This window comes from Malus sylvestris, chromosome 11 (genome assembly GCF_916048215.2).
Source record: "Malus sylvestris chromosome 11, drMalSylv7.2, whole genome shotgun sequence".
NCBI classification, from domain to species: domain Eukaryota; kingdom Viridiplantae; phylum Streptophyta; class Magnoliopsida; order Rosales; family Rosaceae; genus Malus; species Malus sylvestris.
This window is the reverse complement of record NC_062270.1, coordinates 15,316,731-15,336,565: the sequence shown is the minus strand read 5'-3', so window position 1 is coordinate 15,336,565 and position 19,835 is coordinate 15,316,731. Positions and strand designations below refer to the sequence as shown.

Sequence of the window (19,835 nt, the reverse complement as noted above, 5' to 3'; positions counted from 1 at the left end):
ATCCATACATTTTCTGTTTCGGGTGAATGTCCATGATAAATTGCAATCTACCACGGACATTGTGCCCGTTAGTATTCTGGATGTGATAAAAAGTCTCAGTTTCTACCATAGGCTATGTCCATTGTCAAATGCAATATAACCACGGATTGTACCCGTGGTAGATTGAGATCTAACACCACATGCTATGACCGTTGTCGATTACTAATTGACCACATCTAATGTCCGTTATAAATTATTTTCCAAAATTAAAAAAAATATTTAACAAATATATATATATATATTGATTTATTTATTTATATATTTTAGTACAGAATAATCAACAAAATTGCATATTTACTACAATATAATAATTACATAAAAAAATACTTGATAATATTATAACATAATTTAAAAATACTTGAGTTTCCAAATGAATACATAAACAACAGAAGTCATAAAGTACTATTCAAGTAATGCCTAATGAATACATAAACAACGGAAGTCATAAAATACTATCCATGTAGTGCCAAAGTACCATTTTCTAGTCTAAGTACGAACTAAAATTACTCTCCAACTCAGACGTACTTTGATGGCCAGGCAATTGTACTAGATATAGCATCCTCCACGACACGAAATTCACTTGTAGGGCGGTACAAAGATATATTCTTCACTCTTACCCAAACTTTCCATCAATCAGGATCAAGCACCATGTGATGAACTTTCACCTCAGGATTTGTTGATTCTATTTCTCTAGTTGCAACAACTTGTCGATTTCCGAGCCAATATAGTAACTTGCATGAAGACCCTCGTAAAATACCAACAGGTTTAACTAGCATAAAGAAACCAAATAAGAACATCAATTTCAAATGATTAAGTTATCAAACTATTTAACAATTATTATCAAGCGTGTGTTACTACCTGAGAAGTGGCTTTAGACCTTTCTTTTCTCTTAATGCTGTCTCTTTCTATGTTTGGACTACTTCTCTGTGACAACCGAACATGGAAGACACAAAATTCAAACAACTTATATCAAAATATCATAAGTTTCATAAGCTAACTATTTAGTACTTGTTCTCGTATACTTGAGAACTAGCTTTGGAAGCTTGTCTAGAAGCATCGTCAGCTTCTCGTGCACTTCTTCTATCACATTGTATCTAATAACAAAACAAAAATAGTTGAATTATCAACATCTGCTATGTCTTAATATATTAATTTGTACACAGGAATGGCCTCACAAAACAAAAATAATTTAATTATCTAATAACAAAACAGAAATTTGCTCTGCCGCCGATGGAGCCACAAAGAAGGAAATTGGCCGAGCAAAAGAATACATATTGAAACAACTGGGATTAGAGAATGGTCAGTGGAGATGCGAACAATACATGCTGGGGACTTTATGGTGAAAAGTTTTTGTGAAAAAGGTAGAGAAATTCATACAAAAAGACACCTAGAAACCATCTTCTTAGCAATCAATATTATATAAAAAAAAAGTGAACAAGCATTTTCTTTACAATGTTTACACTAGTATAGTCGAATTTGCAGTTTCAATTGATCGAAGTATTACTACTGCATATCTTTTTTCCTTATATATAACTGGTTCGTGCTCTGTGTGTGTGTGTGTGTGTATATATATGCACGTGTATAAATAGAGTAAAGCAGAGCCTAAACTTCATGGGCAAGTCATCAAAATCTGAAAAAATAGTTTTCAATTCAACAACCACAAATTCAAAAAGCATTCCAGCCGATAGCTACATACCCCAATCGCAATCATGCATATACAAATCACAAATTCAAAACCCTAGCTCCCAAATTAACCAGCTCAAAATCTAAACGAAAATTGAATTAATTTAAATTAAAACCTGCTAAGAATAGGAGTGCCGGTCCTCGCAAGCAGGGCTCTCATCGAAGTTCTTAGAGGGGTGCTTGGCGGAGACCATGCCGACCTCGAACACCAAGTTGTCGCCGCTCGACCGGATTCCCGTGATCGACCACCATTGGAAGAAGGCCCGGAGGCTGATGCCGTTGATCTCGGCGATTTATGACGATTCGAAGATAAGGGGGAAGGGTGGATGGATGACGAGTCGATGAGGAGAGGAGATGAGGGTTTGGTGAGTTGGTGCAAAGGAGTGGAGGGATATGGGAAGGTGGGGGAGATAGAGGACGATAAAAAAGGATTGACGGTTTCTTTTTAGGGTTTTCGTCCAATTTCACGTGAGGGGAAAATAATTGGGATTTTAGATTTTAATATCTTTCAAAATATTAAAAAAAAAACAAAAAAACATCCACCACGGGTCAAGGGCGTGGTGAATTTTCAAAAGGTGGTGTGTGGTCGTTTGAAGTAACCACTACGAGCATATCGCGTGGTGGTTTTGATATTCCATTACGGGAATAAAAACTATTGTAGATTATTCACTTTTAACAACGGGTCAGAACCTGATCGTGGTGGATTAATGTTATCTACCACGAGCTACACTCGACCGTGGTAATTGAATAGTTTCTACCATGAGCTGTTGATGCTCGTGATGGAATTGATGTGGTAAATATGCTGTTATGCACTAGTGTAGTGAGAGGGAACTAGAACTAGCTAACCAACAAAGGAAGGCAGTTGTCCTTAAAGTCCATAAAAATTGCTTCAAAACTATCAAATTAAAGTGCACAGTGACTTTTTAAAGTTTCAATAGCAGAACTCTTAAAATATGTAATTTTTGCACTTTGTTTATACGTTGGAATCCATACATTTTCTGTTTCGGGTTAAGTTAGTCATGCAAAAGTTTTGTATGCTGGGCTGAAATTAAACAAAGGTAGCTCGAAGATAATTATAGATATTTTTTCTCAGTCCGTTGATTTTAATACGACGTATTATGACCACGTGAAACTTGATGAGATACGTCCGAGCTTCTCAATGTCTAGCTCTATAGAAAGGAACCATTTCTTCCATTTATCATCACAACCATACTCACTCAACAGTTTTTCTATTTCCTCTTCATCGATCGACTTACATATTATTCTTTTCACTTATCCTCTTCTGAGATCTTCACAATGTGGATTTTGAATAAAAATAAATAAATGAAAGAACATTAGGACGAAGTACATATGTCTAACCATCATAACCAACTTTAAAAAATAGTCATACCTTGCCTAAATATCAACAAAATATTCCTAATCTGTCTAAACATCATAATATCAACAAAAAGTTAGTCATTCTTATCCGTCATGTTGTCATCTAATCAGTCATTAGATTTATAATATGTTGAAACTAAATTCGTGCACCGCCGTGAGTGGTGAAGATGCATGAATCCGAGTAACCTGTAAAAGAGTAAACAACTGTGAGCAAGCCTCACACCGAGGGAAGGGGGATGGGGTGTGGCGGCGGCGGGGTGTGTGTGTGTAGGCCAAAAGCTCTCTGACGGTGAAGTTAGTAAGCAATTATAAGACTCAATCAGTGGGCAAGAGAATTAGAGTATAGAGATTGCGTTACCAAGACGAGCCTAGATATGTGTATTTATACCAACTGGGAAATAAACCTTTTTAGGATAGAATCTTTACTCTAAGTCAAAAAACATCCAAGCAAATATTTAGAAGTAGATACCTCATCCTCCATTTTGAGCTCTTATATATATATATATATATAGAAACATCCAAGCAAATATTTAGAAGTAGATACCTCATCCTCCATTTTGAGCTCTTATATATATATATATATATATATATATATAGAGGAGAGTTTGGTACTTGTTTGAAGGAAGAGAGAGTTGACCATTCTTCCACAATTCAAAAGTTGTAAAATAGTATTAAACTTTTCATTGTAATTTGATATCGAATTTTCCAAAAGATCTCACATTAAAGTTATGAGAAATTTCAATGTCATGGGCATCACCTAATTATGTTGCTTTTAAAAAACAATACAAAAAATTACTAAGAATGCCTTTGAATTCTTGAGTATTAAAAAATGACAATCGACTAAAATGATGAAAAATTTAATCTTTATCACCAAATTGATCGAATACTCTTATAGACTCGTCATTTTCATTTTTATAGACCCATCATTTTAAAATTGGTTAGTTCAGCACTTAGATATTAAAATCATCAGTTAGAACAGATCATTTCCAAAAGAATATTGCTACTTAATTCCTTTTGTATTAGCCCAGCCACCTAACATAAACCTTAGTCTATATAATTGAGAAAAAAATTCTGTTTTGTTATATTTATGTCAAAGTTAGAGAGATAACCTTTTAGTAAATGGAGCGAGGCAGGTTAAAATGTCATACTGAAATGATAGCACAAAAGGATAACAAATAAAAGATGGAGGAAGAGATGATATTATTGATCTTCCTTTTCTTCTGCATATTCTCTCTATATCTTTTGAAAGCATACAGAGTGCTTTATTTATAGAGCAACTCCGAACTAATGCATTAACTGCACTTTGAAATTTACATCACCCATTTTGACAATACCATCTCTTGCATCTCCAAATTTCATTTCACTTTGCATAGACATTGAAAACTTTTACCAAAGTACTGTGGGCATTCACTACCCACCAGCATTTTCAACACTCCCCCTTGGATGCCCACATATCAACATCAGTTGCCTTGTTAAAACCTTGCTTGGAAAAACCCAGTGGGAAAAAACCATAGCGAAGGAAAAAAAAGTACAACTTTACCTGGATTTTTGATATAGTGTTAAATATGCTTATGTTGCCTCATTAAAACCTTGATAGGAAAAACCTAGTGGAAAAAATCCTAATCGAAGAAAAAAGAGTACAACATGCATGTATTTTGGATTCTCCCCCTGATATGTATCTCCTCTGATTTCGCATTCTCCAAATTGGAGAAAGAGGTGATATTATTGATCTTTCTTTTCTTCTGTATATTCTCTCTATATCTTTTGAAAGCATACGCAGTGGAAGGGATACTGCCAAGTATTGTAATGCTTCCCTGAAACCCTAATTTGTATCATTCTTCCCTATTTCTGATTTTCTTTTCTTTTTTCTTGGTGGGTGAGAAGTAAGCTTTAAAATCACTATTTATTTTGGCGATGGGTGGCCAATAATGTCATACCCGTTAAGAGAATGAAACATGTTGAAAATGCTGGTGGGTAGTGAATGCACACAGTACTTTGGCAGAAGTTTTCAATTGTTTATACGTTGGAATGTAGACATGTTCTGTTTGGGGTTGATTTAGTCATGCAAAAGTTTTGTATGGTGGGCTGGAGATTAAACAAAGGTAGCTCGAAGGTATTTTTGGGTACAAGTATATATTTTACACTAAGGGAATGAGAAAGTTCGTTAAGCCACACAATGAATAACTTAATTTGGGATCGAATTTGTCATCTATGAGATTCGAACCTAACCTCTTACTTACAAGTGAAGAAAAATATCATCAGACCGTAATATTGAGTGGCAGTTCGCAGGTATTTAATTATATATATTTTTCTTACGCCATCCATATGTCGGTTGATTTTAATACGATGTATTATGACCATGTGAAAATTGATGAGATGTCCTAGCTTCTCAGTGTCGAGCTCTATAAAAAGGAACCATTTCTTCCATTTATCATCACAACCATACTCACTCCACAGTCTTCCTATTTCCTCTCCATCGATCGACTTACATATTATTCTTTTCACTTATCCAGTTCTGATATATATAATACTCTCTGTCCTTAAAAAGCTATGGCTCAAGTTGCAGCTCAAACCATGGATGTAACAAGCATCAAATCGCTTGCTGAATCACCTGCTCTCAGCTCTGTTCCTTCTGCTTATGCCTTCAACATGAACCGAAATGATGAAGCAGATCCAAACGATCCTGAATTCGCAATCCCCATAGTTGATATGTCTCTTCTCACCTCCGAATCTCCTGATCAACGGTCCAAAATCATCCAAGACCTCGTCAAAATTTGCCAAGAATGGGGTTTCTTCATTGTATGTACTTTAACTCAATAATGATTAATTTACTTGATGTTAAATGATGTTTTAGAGTTCCCTCAAGTAACTAGATGGTATTTATTATATGCAAAACACATAGTAGACCACTTTTCAAATTTAAGTGAGTTGCACATAAATAAATGGGGTCCATTTCTATTAGAAAGGCGGTCAACAAGAGAATCCGTAGATTCAGTGAAAATAATGTTATTCTAATAACATACAAAAACATAGATCAGATTAATCATGATCATGATGAATTCAATGCAGGCGATTAACCACGGAGTCCCAGAGAGCCTAATGAAGGCGATGATTGATGCGTGCCATGGATTTTTCAGCCTCCCAGACGAAGAGAAGGAGGAGTTCAAATCCGGAAACGATGTGCTGGAGATGTTCAAGTACGGAACCAGCTACAATCTTGCATTGGACAAGGTTCTTCTCTGGAGGGACTTCTTCAAGGTGAGAGTACATCCTGAGTTCTACTCCCTCTACAAACCGGCTTGCTTCAGTGAGGTCTCAATGGAGTTTAGCAAGAGAACAAGAGAAGTAGCATTGGAGATAATACGCGCAATCTCAGAAAGCTTGGGATTGGAGCCCAACTACATACACGACGCGATGAACATGGATCGCGGCATACAAATGCTCGCCGCCAACTACTATCCGCCTTGCCCTCAGCCAGAACATGCAATTGGTATACCACATCACACTGATCATGGCCTTGTCACTCTGCTCATCCAGAATGAGATGAATGGCCTCCAGGTTGAACACAACGGCAAATGGCTCACCGTCAATGGCCCTGCTAACGGTTTCTTTGTCAACCTAGCCGACCAAATGCAAATTCTTACTAATGGCAAATACAAGAGTGTGATGCATCGGGCCACGGTGAACAACAAAGCTACAAGGATATCTATTGCCGTACCACATGGACCATCTGTTGATACAATTATCGCACCGGCGCCGGAGTTGCTGGAAAAAGAATGCCAAGCTCCGAAATACATTGGAATGAACTATAAGGAGTATATACAGCTTCAGCAAAGCAGCAAGAACTACATGAAATCCACCTTTGATCATATCCTAGCCTAACTAATTAAGCTTTATACAGAGTCCCATGGCTTTGTCGCACGACAAAGGATCTCAACCACATTGAAAGAGCTGCAGCTTCCTTTTGGTTTCTTTTTCTTCGAACTGTTTTTTATCAAAATTTCTCTTCTTTTTTCTGAATGATCATGTCATATTCGGTGTCTGATACGTTATTAGCGCCAAACTGCTTTGTGGTTCAATAATATTTGGTAGGATAACATGTTTGCAGACGTGAAGCACATAGCTCATCCCTTGTGAATAACGTATTTTTATTGTATAATTTTATAATTGGAATTGTTCGATTTCTTTATATTTATTTGAGACTATTCCTACAAAAAAAATCATTAAATCAGAGACCGTTTGATTACCCAAATGTATCAAATAAAAAGGCAATTCATCATGCATACGTTACTTGATAGTCACATTGTTGAAATACATGTTGTGTGCCTCTTTTAAGAAGCAATTCAAGTGTTTTTTCAGGAAACACTTGCATTTGGTTGAAAAGTTTCAATGTGCTTTTAATAAAAACGTTTTAAATGAAAGTATTTCTGAGTAATTAAAATAATTTTTTGCAAAAAGAAGTTTTAAAGAAGCCATATTTTTTTTTCCACTTGTGAGTTTGAACTGAATTATCTTTATTTTGCATGTTATTTGAATTGGACATCCGTCAGGCACCTTCTAGATGTATTATACGTTATCTACCCCCATTATAAATTATAATCAAATACATCCTGTGACTTCATTTCGATCTAAATGAGTCAATGAAGAAAACGAGCATGTTTCTCTTTTCTTGTTTTCAGTTTTCCATTAGAAATGAAGAAAACGTCTAACTATTTTTTAACTATTGCAGTTTTGCGTTAGCACAATATATTTTTCTTTTTCATTATCAAACTTATGTTTGCATTGGTTTTTTTCAAGGGATGCTAATGGGATGTATATCGTCTAACCCGATTTAGCCTACAATGTCTCGAGTGGGTGTATACTAGTATGTCGTGGCTTATGGACCTTATCCATGCTAAGTCTGTAGTGGAGGTCTAAGTTTAATGTGCATGTGAGGTCTCTTTTCCTTCGTCGAGCTTTTTCCTATTCGATTTTGTTTGTCAAGTTTTTTCAGAAGCCATCCATTTGTTTTTCATATGCTTGTCTTTGTATGACTTGGTTACCATGAATAGAATTCTCTTTTACCCTCACAAAAATAAAATTAAATAAATAAATAAAAAACTGAACTCAACAAACACATTTTTCACCATTTATTATTTTGGAAGTAAAAAAAATGGATTACGACCTAAACCTTTCATACAGCTCACCAACAATTGAATTCGGAAAGAAATTTAGAAAAAAATCCGGCGAGCTTTAATTATATTGGGTTTCGTGGAATGACTTCCCCGGGAATTACTTACCGAGAACTTCGAATCGAAGTATAAAAAGTTGAGTTAAAAGAAAAGGTTATATATATGCAATAAAAAGTTACCATGTACTTGCCCTATTTGAGTTATTTTCTATGTCATTGTCTCTGTTGGTGGGCTGTCTGTTTGACTATACTTTTTAACTAGCTATTGTGGAAGTCCTTGCAAGCCATTGATTGCAGCACCCAACATTTCAAAATATATGTGGAAACATAAAAACCGACCAAATAATTTTATGTTACGGAGACGGCTTTCAACCAAACCCTAGCCGTCAACATTTCAAAAACAAACAAGTGTACGAAAAAGGGTTGGAGGCTCTCGTCTCTCCCAAAAAGCTCTCCCTCTTTCAACTAAACCCTAGCTGTCAACCCCTTCGCCGCCGGCCCCTGACTATGGCTGGAGCCGGTGGCAGCCTCTCCCCTCCCTTTCCTAGCTCTTCCTCCCTTCCTCTTCCCCCATTTTCCCCATCTCAACCATCCTCCACCCCTCGCCATTCTCGTTTCTTCCCACCTCCTCACGCCGACCGCTCATTCTCGACCTTTGCCTTCCTCCTCTCCTCTCCCTTGCTTCTTTCCCACCATTTTGGGTGCAGATATCCATGGATCTATGCCCTATACCCCGACCCGAGCCATACCCTTTCAAGATTTTCTTCGATATGGTGCTCGCTTTCCTGGTGTGGGGTTTAGATATGTGCTGCAGGTGGGTTGGATCCCCCCTCGTCAACTTGGTTCCATGGTGGTGTCACCTTCCTCGATGGCTTCGGTGCTCTCAGCTCTGGAGAATGGGCTTGGTCTGGGAGCTTTGCCTGTACATCTCGTTGTGGTTCGGCTCGGCTTGTGTGTGGATGTCGACGTCCCACTGTCCGGAAGTTGTAGGTGGCCTTGGCATGAGTGCCTCGTTCCCCCTATTATGAGTTGTACATCGAATCTCTTCCCAGTGTAGTGTAGTTCCTCTCGCCCTTGTGCACCGCAGTGGCACTGGTGTTTTGGCTAATTTGGTCTTTGCCTTTGTGCATTGTGTATTGTGAGTCTCGTCCACTAACGATGACTTTGATGTGATCTCGCACTTTCGCGATGACTTTTTGTGGCATCGCTATTCAGCGATGACCGTTGTGTCTGCCGGTATCTCTCTGTTGCGGCTATCGTTTATTGTGATAGATATGTACTGGTAGTTCTTGTGCGCATGGCGATTGTGTGGTTTGCTAAGGGTTTACTATTATTTGTCTGTTTTGTGCAAATTCATTCCAGATCAATTTATTGGTCACTGGAATTATGTACCCAATGACACTCTGTAATTGTTTGGTGTTGATTAATGAAAGACTATGCTATTGTTTCTTGTCAAAAAAAAAAAAAAAACAGCCATAGTTTTGTTGAAACTGCGTTAAATCATTTTAGTGTCAATTGACTATAATTGTAAATCAGTAGAGGAGCCAGCATGAAGTCATTGATTGTTCTTAATTTCAACAACTTCAAAACTCCATGTATATTTGTTTGTATATTGTATTTGACCATTATAAACAACTAAAGAAAACTAAATTACAACATTTTCCTCATGCTTCTATTTTCTTCTATCATATTTGTCTTTCTTTTCTTTCTTCTTGTGTGCGACTTTTATTGTGCGCGACTGTATTGTGCCACCATGTGCTCAATGAAATACCTTAGTTGAAAAGCCTTAGCAGTGTTCAACGTTACTCCACATAATCTTGCATCCACCCTCAACAAGCGTTTACAAATAATAGTGCTTGTTGACATATGTTGGCATAAACTTTGAGCATATGTTGGCATGAATTGATAGACGCTTACTAGATGCTCGATAAAATGGTTTAGTGAAGTTTTCTTTTGTTGATATTCTGACCCAATTACGTACAAATCCTGGTTAGGCCCACTGTTGTAAAGCATTTTTTTCTATATGTATATTAGTTATTTAGCATACAGGTCTAGGTCTAGGTATATATACGTACATACACAAATATGCATATATAGAGCAATAGTATCTTACCAGATGACATAATATATATGTTTGGTTATTAGATTCTACTGTTGTCGTTAATATTTATATAAATAGATCACCGAAAGAAGACATATCTGAAGGACTTAGCAGAGCAGCCAGGATAGTACCTCAAACTAGTTTGAGAATCATGCGATCTTCTTTAAACTCTCAAGCCTTGATACAACAACTCAATGGGGAGTGTAGAGTTCTGTCCGTAAAAGAAATGAAACTTTAACGAAAAACTTTCGGTACTGTTCATTTTAACGAAAAACTACATTTTAGCTCTAAAAAATCAATCATGGTACTATTCACTTGCAACACCTTTTTGTATTTTTCGTTAAAACTCAAAGTTTTCAAGTTCTTTTCATTAGTTTTCCTTAAAAGAAACCCCTAACCCTAAGGCCATCCTTATTCCCACAAGATAATAATCATATCCGTATAATATTAGGAATTCCTTTTAGCCTTCACTTACAAGTAACGACACCAATAAAGGCCATACTTAAGGTTGGATCATATTGAATAATTTCCAGCATCTACATCATAATGGAGCAAGATCAGGTAAATTCGAATGAAGACTAGCACGTTGTTTAACACATATTATATAATGGTATTTGTTTCTTTCCTGGAATGGAGACTTACCCATTGTTCAATCGTAACAGAAAATTGTACGTTTAAGAGCATCTTCAACACTGAGATGAAAACTTTAGTTGTAAAAACTATGTTTACGATCTATTTACATCTAATAGAGATATAATGTGAGAACTACTTGAACTAGTGAGACCCACCTTAAGATAAGTCCACCCATTTTTTCTTGGCAAAATGGGGGCCTGGGCAAATACCACAATGGATATAGCTACGGATAATTCTCGATGGTTAATTTATGATTATTGATATGATTAATTTTTGTTGTTATAAGAATAGATATGACACTTACATCCCTAAACCAAACTATTGTCATCCCTATTGACAATCTAGTTTTTAGGCAAACAAAGATATGAAAGAAAAAAATTTGTATGGAGTTTTGGTGTGGAGAATGAGGACGATGGTTAAGTATTTATAGGAAACAAAGTCATAATTTTATTTTTTTTAGGATTTAGAAGAAAAAAAATTCTGAAAGTTTATAATTTTTCAATGAATTCTTTTTTTTTTTAATTTTTAGTTATTGTTTTTAATTTTTAATAGGAAATAAATGGGATTGTTAGATTAGAGTATGAAAAGTGTACCAGATCAAGCCACATGTACCTTTGCTCCCACTCACATGGTGCATGTAAACACAAAAAAAAAAAAATTATATTCGCACACTTCAAATTACTTTTTTCACATCTTTTTAATTTTTTAATACTTTTTATCAAGTGTTAGTGGTGTGTATAAAATATTAAAAAACTAAAAAGATATATAAAGAATAATTTAAGATGTGTAAATATAATCTTTCAAAATATATATATAAATGGCTAATGTCAACGTGTTGTCATCTTGCCTTTTGGCAAACCCTTGGGCAGGAGTCTGCCTTTGCACGGCCGGACTCTTTTGACCAAGATTTTGAAGCAATAAACAAAGCTCGTGACAATTATTGTATTACCAACAGATCCTCTCTCCGGATCTTTGGGTAAGGATTCTGAGAATCTGTAAATTGTATATGTTGATTGTATATCGTGCGGTCGTTTTTTATCAAGTACTGTTTATGTTTATTTTTAAATAAAAATATTTAAAATAATCTCTGATCGCACAATGTGCGATGAACGGACACGATTTACAAATTTCTGAAATCCTCACAAAGAAAATTCGACGAAGATCCGGACTCATTGTCATATGCTTGAATGCATTAAGTGCTTGCACTAGATTCTTATTACCACCAATTCCTCCCTTTCTGGTCACAATGAATCACCAACATCATGTAATTGGGGGAATTATATCGGTTTTCCACAATTTCTTGTAGATGGTGATAAGGAAGTTAAGGTCGTGTTGCAAGGGAAATATCAAACTTGTGGCTACCGCATTCCATAAAGATCGTGTCAATATAGTCCCTTGAAATTGTTAAAGTTGTAACCGATGATATGAAAGAAAAAATGAATTTTATTTGAACTCATCTAACATCTTTCTACACTCAATTTATTTTTTATATTCATATTATTTTTAATTAAAGAACTAATATCTCTTTAAACCCAAATTTACTATCTAAACTACCCTAACAAACCCAATTTAAAATGTAAATTTATCTTTATACCATTTAGAAAATAAAATCCCAAATGAATAATTTGGTGAAGTTTGTACTTATTTATGAGAATAAAAGCTTTATGGAGTTCGAATTTTATGGACAAGTTGAATAATTTGGTGAAATTTCTACTTGTTTATGAATATTCCATATACATAACAGTTCGATATCTTGTTTTTTTGATATCCATGTCCCCATAGTTTTAGTTGCATAAACATAAAGTCCCATGCTTACATATGCTTGCTTTCATATTTTATATGGGTCTTGCAACATTCCTACTTGTAACTGATAGAATGCAAAAGCCATATCTGCAGTTCAGTCCAAATACATGGGGTCTCATCACCGGCATAAGAGGATACTTGACATCTGCTTTCTTTACCACGGGATTCAAGGTCATGGCTCTTCTGTTTGCTGTGTATGTAACTTGGCCAATATTTGGCTTTCTGCCCTTAGTTTCTGTCATTCCCTTTCTAGTTGGCTGTGTTGCTCAACTTCCATTTGAGACGGGACTTGAAAAGCATCAGTCATCTTGCTGGCCTCTAGTTCCCATTATTTTTTAGGTAGTGTTTGGACCCAAATTTACACCATCGGCCCATGTAATCAAGGCCGTTGAGTAAGTGTAGTTCTCAACCGTCGGATGGAAAAGTGGAGGTAATTTTTTATTGTTAAAGGATAATATTATGGTTTTTATCATAATATTTATCGTTTAAAAAAAAATGCCTTATTAGTTTCTTATACGGGATAAGAAGATGCAAATTATATTTCTAAAGCAAGTAATGCAGTTCAATTTGATTTGGGACTCTGAGAGTTTGGACGCGTGGTGGATTAGAGCATCAAAGCATTTTATCAAGAGTCTTAATATATTGTGGCATTGGTTGGCAAACGGATATTGATTGGCAGAGAAGATTAACACATGCATTTAAATAGGATGCCAAGATGCGTAATCAACAGAGTCAACTCCACGTGTGCTTGGAGTTGGTTAGCCGTGCATGCAGGATGTGGCATATTTCAAATTAAAGATGCTTATCAGCATAAAGATATATGCTAATAATTGGTACATGCTATTAATTAGCACGTGGTGGTGTCGTGCTAGTAAGTGATAAGGCATAGCAATCTTTTGTTTTGCATGAAATTGTTATGCAGGAGGAAACATTGGTATTGACAGCAGTTTTACAACACGACGGCCATCGAGATGATAGTCCTATAAATACGAGACGCGTAGAAAACAGAAGGCCCTGCAAATCAATATAAAATTGCCCTGCGCAAACTCTCACAACTTGTGATTTTTCTTTTTCCTTTTTCGCTGACACATCTTCCGTTGGCATCAACAGCACTGTGGAAGCAACCGGTGATATCTTAAGTCGGCATAGATAGCTCTGTCACCGTAGAATCAGTCGGTCTCGCAGTATCTTCCGTTGGCATCAACAGTACTGCGGCGAGAACGATTGATTACCTATCCAAGTCTCGGTCGAGAAGGGTTTTTAAATCCTTATTGGTCGAGGTCATCTCATCAGCCTTCTCGGCGAAGTGAGGTGTTACAGTTATTACATTCGGCACATTGAAAGCCGAATTTGATATTGAACTTCGTAAGAATAGTAACCTTGTCTTCAGGTTCGAGAGCCCAAGAGGCCGAGACGTGTTCCTTTCTCGGCCGCAATCGCAAGACGCAGAAGTCAGTAGCGCGACCCAACGCAACATCAACAAATTTACTCCTCGGCCGAGTTCGGCCGACGAGTTGGCACGCCCCGCATTCACCGAAGGACGTAGTTAGCTCATTAATTACTCGGCCTGCGCGCCACGTAGGCTTTGTAGTTTTTAGGGTCAACATTTTGGCACGCCCAGTGGGACCCAGTGCTAATACTACGAAGTTCATATGATATATCAAGATTCCAATCTGGCTCAACGTAGCCGATTGTACGAGCTCCTGGAGGAATTGAAAAAACATAATGAGGAATGTAAAAAATCTTTGGAAGCAGAAAAAGTTCTTCGTGGCCATAGAGAAATGCAAAAGTCATTCGCTTGCATGTTGAAAATAAAAGCTCCTGTTATCCTACAAGAGCAATGGGTAAATGAAGACAGGGCTCGATTTAATGCCTGGCTAGATGAAGAAAATTTTCCTTACGTTTCTGATTACAGATCAATTCCATTTGAAAAATGGTTAGGCCCAAAGGCCGGGGGGCAATTTTTCGCTCCGGCCGTAATCATACATCAGCCTAAGAAAATTGTTAATTTGGCCGAAGAACAAAGGCCACCTATTTTTTTGGTCGAGACTGAAAGTGTGGTAGGCCTAGAAGAAAAAGTTAAAGTTTCTGAGCCACAAATCAACTCAGAAAATGATTCGCCAGAAAAGTGCTCCAGTGACGAACGAGGCCGAGATATTGGCCTAGCCCGAGAAACTATGCCAATTGATATGATTATTGGCAATAAAGCCGATATGGAGAAATTCTGTTCGGTTAAGTATTTGAATTAAAAGCCGAAATTATGCCTGGGGGGCATAATAATTGTTCAACACATTCGGCGGCCGAAAATGAAAATATTTCACCAAGTCAAAAATATTTGGGCAAATTTTTTTCGGCGTTGGCAAATCTCAAAGTGAAATTTTTGATGTAAAAATATCTCGGTTTGGAATAAAACATCGCTGGCCCCCTCCACTTTATAGCTCGGCCACTTTTGTTTTCTTTTGTTAAATAAATAACTTATTTTCTTAACCATTCGGCTGCTCGAGCCGATGCTTAAGAAAATAAAGGGGGCCGAGGAACATTTTGGCATGCAGCATTTACGAATGCACTTGTTTGGCCAAATATATAAAAAAAGAAAAAAAAAAGAAAGGGAGTTACAAAGGTGCGGCAATTCAAATATATATATATATATATATATATATATATTTGATGGCCGAGGAGTCCCAAATATATATATAGTAGTCGGCCTCGGCATATATAAGTCTCGGCCTCGGCACCTCGGCATAAAGGTTATCGACCAAGACCAAAACTATATATATATATATATATATATATATATATATATATATATATATATATATATATATCTATCTATTGTTTGCTGTGGTGTCTCAGCTCTCAATGCTTTAGTGGTAATTCGACATGCAAAGTAGAGACATTATTGACAGTTCTTCAACTGGTGCATTCAGCTGGTGTGCGTCTCGACCTCGACCCAATTTTTCTCGACCCTCCGAAAGGGATCCCGGCAGCTCTCTCTCATCATTATATAACCATACATGCCGAGCTCGGCGGGGTATATTGTTGCCGAGTATGGTCCTTTCTCTCGGCCTAGTTTTCTCGGTGGCCCAACCAAGTCATCCATCAATTATGGGGTGGTCGAGGTGGTCTATTAAGGTGCTTAAAGTCGGCGACTCCAAGGCGCAAATCAGTTTCCTTAACCATTCGGCTTACGAGCCGAAGCTCAAGGAAACTGGGGGGCAATGTTTGGACCCAAATTTACACCATCGGCCCATGTAATCAAGGCCGTTGAGTAAGTGTAGTTCTCAACCGTCGGATGGAAAAGTGGAGGTAATTTTTTATTGTTAAAGGATAATATTATGGTTTTTATCATAATATTTATCGTTTAAAAAAAATGCCTTATTAGTTTCTTATACGGGATAAGAAGATGCAAATTATATTTCTAAAGCAAGTAATGCAGTTCAATTTGATTTGGGACTCTGAGAGTTTGGACGCGTGGTGGATTAGAGCATCAAAGCATTTTATCAAGAGTCTTAATATATTGTGGCATTGGTTGGCAAACGGATATTGATTGGCAGAGAAGATTAACACATGCATTTAAATAGGATGCCAAGATGCGTAATCAACAGAGTCAACTCCACGTGTGCTTGGAGTTGGTTAGCCGTGCATGCAGGATGTGGCATATTTCAAATTAAAGATGCTTATCAGCATAAAGATATATGCTAATAATTGGTACATGCTATTAATTAGCACGTGGTGGTGTCGTGCTAGTAAGTGATAAGGCATAGCAATCTTTTGTTTTGCATGAAATTGTTATGCAGGAGGAAACATTGGTATTGACAGCAGTTTTACAACACGACGGCCATCAAGATGATAGTCCTATAAATACGAGACACGTAGAAAACAGAAGGCCCTGCAAATCAATACAAAATTGCCCTGCGCAAACTCTCACAACTTGTGATTTTTCTTTTTCCTTTTTCGCTGACACATCTTCCGTTGGCATCAACAACACTGTGGAAGCAACCGGTGATATCTTAAGTAGGGGTGGGTTCAAATAACCGAAAACCGAAAAAAATCGAAAACCAAACCGAACCGAGGCCGAAAAAAACCGAACCGAAACTGCCAAACCGAACCGAACCGAATCTGGTTGGTTCGGTTTCGGTTTTTTAGGTCCAGAAACTGAACCGGACCGAACCGAACCGAAAAAAAAAAATATATATATATATAAATACAAAAAAATATGTTAGCATCAAGGTTCGAACCCCTGACTGTAGGTTGGGTTTAGATGCTGTCAGCCAACTTGACTGTAGACTTTCTATTGTTATAGTTGTACCAGTATATTATTTATAGGTTTCTTATATTGAATGCTTTATAAAAAACTTAAAACCCTAGCCGTCTCTGTCCCATTCCCATTTCATTTTCAGATCTCAAAGTCTCTTTCTCCCCGCCGCGACTTCCTTTCTGCTTCCTCAGTCTCTCTCTCTCTCCCTCTCCTTCCTCTCTTCCTCCAAATCACTCTCTCTAGTCTTCTCTTGTCTTCCTCGTGGTTTTTTTTTCTCCAAACAATGATTTTCCCTCGCCCCTTTCGAGACCCGACGAAAAGAGGAATTGTAAGAGCTTGCGACGATCACTGCGATATCGCTGCAGCAAAGGTTGTGGGTTTTATCTATTTTTCAGTTTATGGGTTTTTAATTTTATGGTTACCCATTTGAAATTTATGTAATTTAAGGTGGAAAAGTTTGTATTTTTCTCTGAATATGTTTTGGAATTTCTAGATCTATTGTGGACTTGACTATGAATTTGAATATGGGCACTGGGCATGTGATATTGGAGTCCGATTATGGCATTTAGACGAACCCATTTGCTTTTTTTTTTTGATCTGCATCAGTTAATTTGTTGAATTATTTCATGATTTTTCGGTTTTTTTTTGTTTTCGGTTTCGGTTTTGGATTTGTGTATTTGGATATTTGTTTCGATTGTTATTTGGATTACTGATGGATTCGAATACTGATGGATAGTTACACCCACTGTACTCTCCCTCCCTCTCTCTCTCTCTCTCTCTCTCTCTCTAACCCCCAACAAAGAAAAAAAGAAATCCAAATACTGATGGATTTGTGCATTTGGTTTTTGGATTCGATCTCTGCATGCCTGTTTAGATCTGATGGATTTCGTTATTAGGTTATTCATATTTCCATTTTTATTATAGTTTTTTCAGTTTGGTGCCTAAGAAAATTGACGAGAACTAGATTTTCAGTTGTTGTGCTTTTACGCCAATGGAATTGAGCGGTTCTAGTAGTTTTAGGTCTAAATGTTAATCAATTTTCCTTGTTTGTTCTTCAGTTTTTTATTTTGTTTAGAAATGATATTGCTATGTGAATTATGCAAGTAATTCATAAATCAATGACGAAAAAGGTTATTTTTCTCTTTGAATTGTGATTGTTAATTCATCAGCTGAAGGAAAATTATGTTTGTTTGTGCTCAGGGGTTGTTAAAAGCAGGAAATCATGATTGGATATCGCGATTCATGGTCTTCACCTCTGGTGTTTGTTGGATTGCTGGTACATGGTCGCCGGAGCTTGCTTCGACGGCGGCAAGGGAACTTAGCAGCTAGGGTTTTCCGTTTTTTTCTTTCTTTTTCGGGCTCAACCCTTGGGTTGGGTTGTTGTTCTGGCCCATTTTTTTGTTTGTGTTTAGTTGTGGGCTTTTATATGTATGTAAGTTTAATGAAAGTTTACATTTTATTAAAAAAAAAAAACCGAACCGGACTGAAACCGAACCGAAAAAAACCGAACCGAAAAAAAACCGAACCGAAAAAAACCGAAAAAAAATTGAACCGAACCGAACCGAAATTTCGGTTCGGTTTCGATTTTGGCAAAAAACCGAACCGTTTCAAACCGAATCCAGCCCTAATCTTAAGTCGGCATAGATAGCTCTGTCACCGTAGAATCAGTCGGTCTCGCAGTATCTTCCGTTGGCATCAACAACACTGCGGCGAGAACGATTGATTACCTATCCAAGTCTCGGTCGAGAAGGGTTTTTAAATCCTTATTGGTCGAGGTCATCTCATCAGCCTTCTCGGCGAAGTGAGGTGTTACAGTTATTACATTCGGCACATTGAAAGCCGAATTTGATATTGAACTTCGTAAGAATAGTAACCTTGTCTTCAGGTTCGAGAGCCCAAGAGGCCGAGACGTGTTCCTTTCTCGGCCGCAATCGCAAGACGCAGAAGTCAGTAGCGCGACCCAACGCAACATCAACAAATTTACTCCTCGGCCGAGTTCGGCCGACGAGTTGGCACGCCCCGCATTCACCGAAGGACGTAGTTAGCTCATTAATTACTCGGCCTGCGCGCCACGTAGGCTTTGTAGTTTTTAGGGTCAACAGGTAGTTATAGTGTTTTTAGATTCATCAATGTTCTTTGTTTTGAAGTTGGATCCAAGGCTTTTGGCATCTATTGGAATTCTTCTTTTGTCAAGCTTGAAATTGAACTTTACATCCTCGAAATCAACCACCAAAATTCAAGGAAGATTAATGATTTGCACAAGCTTATCAAGATAGGACCAAAGAATCTCTAATGCCTAAAACAAGTAAAGATGTAATTCAAAGGAACATTCATAGGGCACATAAATATAAGAAACTCTACTATCACCGAATTTTTGTTCCTAAACTTAAAAAAAATAAATGAAATCAAGCGAAAAATACTTGCATAAATCGATTCATACTTTAGTTTGAGGATTTAAAACTTCAAATTACCATCCCTTGATAAAAGAGCTTGTTTTTCTCTATGAGAGCTCTTAAAGTTTTAGCCATAATTAACGTAGGATAAAGATTGCGTGATGGTAGGATTTGATTATTGGGTGTGGGTTTATTGATAAATTTTAGTTTTATTGTTGTTTCATCTTGTACTAGATGGTAATTATACAATAGGGTAAAGGAGACAATTCACATTTAAATTTTAAGTTGAATGTAGAAAGAGGTTATATGGGTTCAATTAAAATTTCCCAAAGAAAAATTATTTTCTATATTGATGAAGAATCCTATGATATTTCAATA

The 19,835-nt window shown here is 37.0% G+C and overlaps 1 protein-coding gene and 3 long non-coding RNA genes across 4 annotated transcripts; 3 read left to right on the top strand and 1 right to left on the bottom strand.

The window, feature by feature from the left end:
• Nucleotides 1-404: 404 nt before the first annotated feature.
• LOC126588531 (uncharacterized) lies at nucleotides 405-2,393 on the bottom strand. Its single transcript, XR_007611507.1, has 3 exons — nucleotides 1,839-2,393; nucleotides 898-1,133; nucleotides 405-808 (listed from the first exon to the last, which is right to left on the bottom strand). It is a non-coding gene; the product is annotated as an uncharacterized LOC126588531 (long non-coding RNA).
• A 3,128-nt stretch (nucleotides 2,394-5,521) lies between these two features.
• On the top strand, nucleotides 5,522-7,280 carry LOC126588525 (2-oxoglutarate-dependent dioxygenase 19-like). Its single transcript, XM_050253628.1, has 2 exons — nucleotides 5,522-5,898; nucleotides 6,169-7,280. The coding sequence occupies exons 1-2, from the start codon at nucleotides 5,650-5,652 to the stop codon at nucleotides 6,979-6,981; spliced, it is 1,062 nt and encodes a 353-aa protein (XP_050109585.1). The 5' UTR covers nucleotides 5,522-5,649; the 3' UTR covers nucleotides 6,982-7,280.
• Nucleotides 7,281-13,096: 5,816 nt separating this feature from the next.
• On the top strand, nucleotides 13,097-19,257 carry LOC126588533 (uncharacterized). The gene is made up of 2 exons (XR_007611509.1): nucleotides 13,097-13,145; nucleotides 19,167-19,257. It is a non-coding gene; the product is annotated as an uncharacterized LOC126588533 (long non-coding RNA).
• Nucleotides 17,121-18,625, top strand: LOC126588529 (uncharacterized). Its single transcript, XR_007611505.1, has 2 exons — nucleotides 17,121-17,434; nucleotides 18,265-18,625. It is a non-coding gene; the product is annotated as an uncharacterized LOC126588529 (long non-coding RNA).
• Nucleotides 19,258-19,835: the final 578 nt, after the last annotated feature.

Coding starts and splice junctions, on each gene's coding strand:
- LOC126588525 (XM_050253628.1), top strand. CDS start 5,650: ATGGCTCAAGTTGCAGCTCAAACCATGGATGTAACAAGCATCAAATCG. Junction 5,899..6,168: donor AAGAATGGGGTTTCTTCATT/GTATGTACTTTA, acceptor AATTCAATGCAG/GCGATTAACCACGGAGTCCC.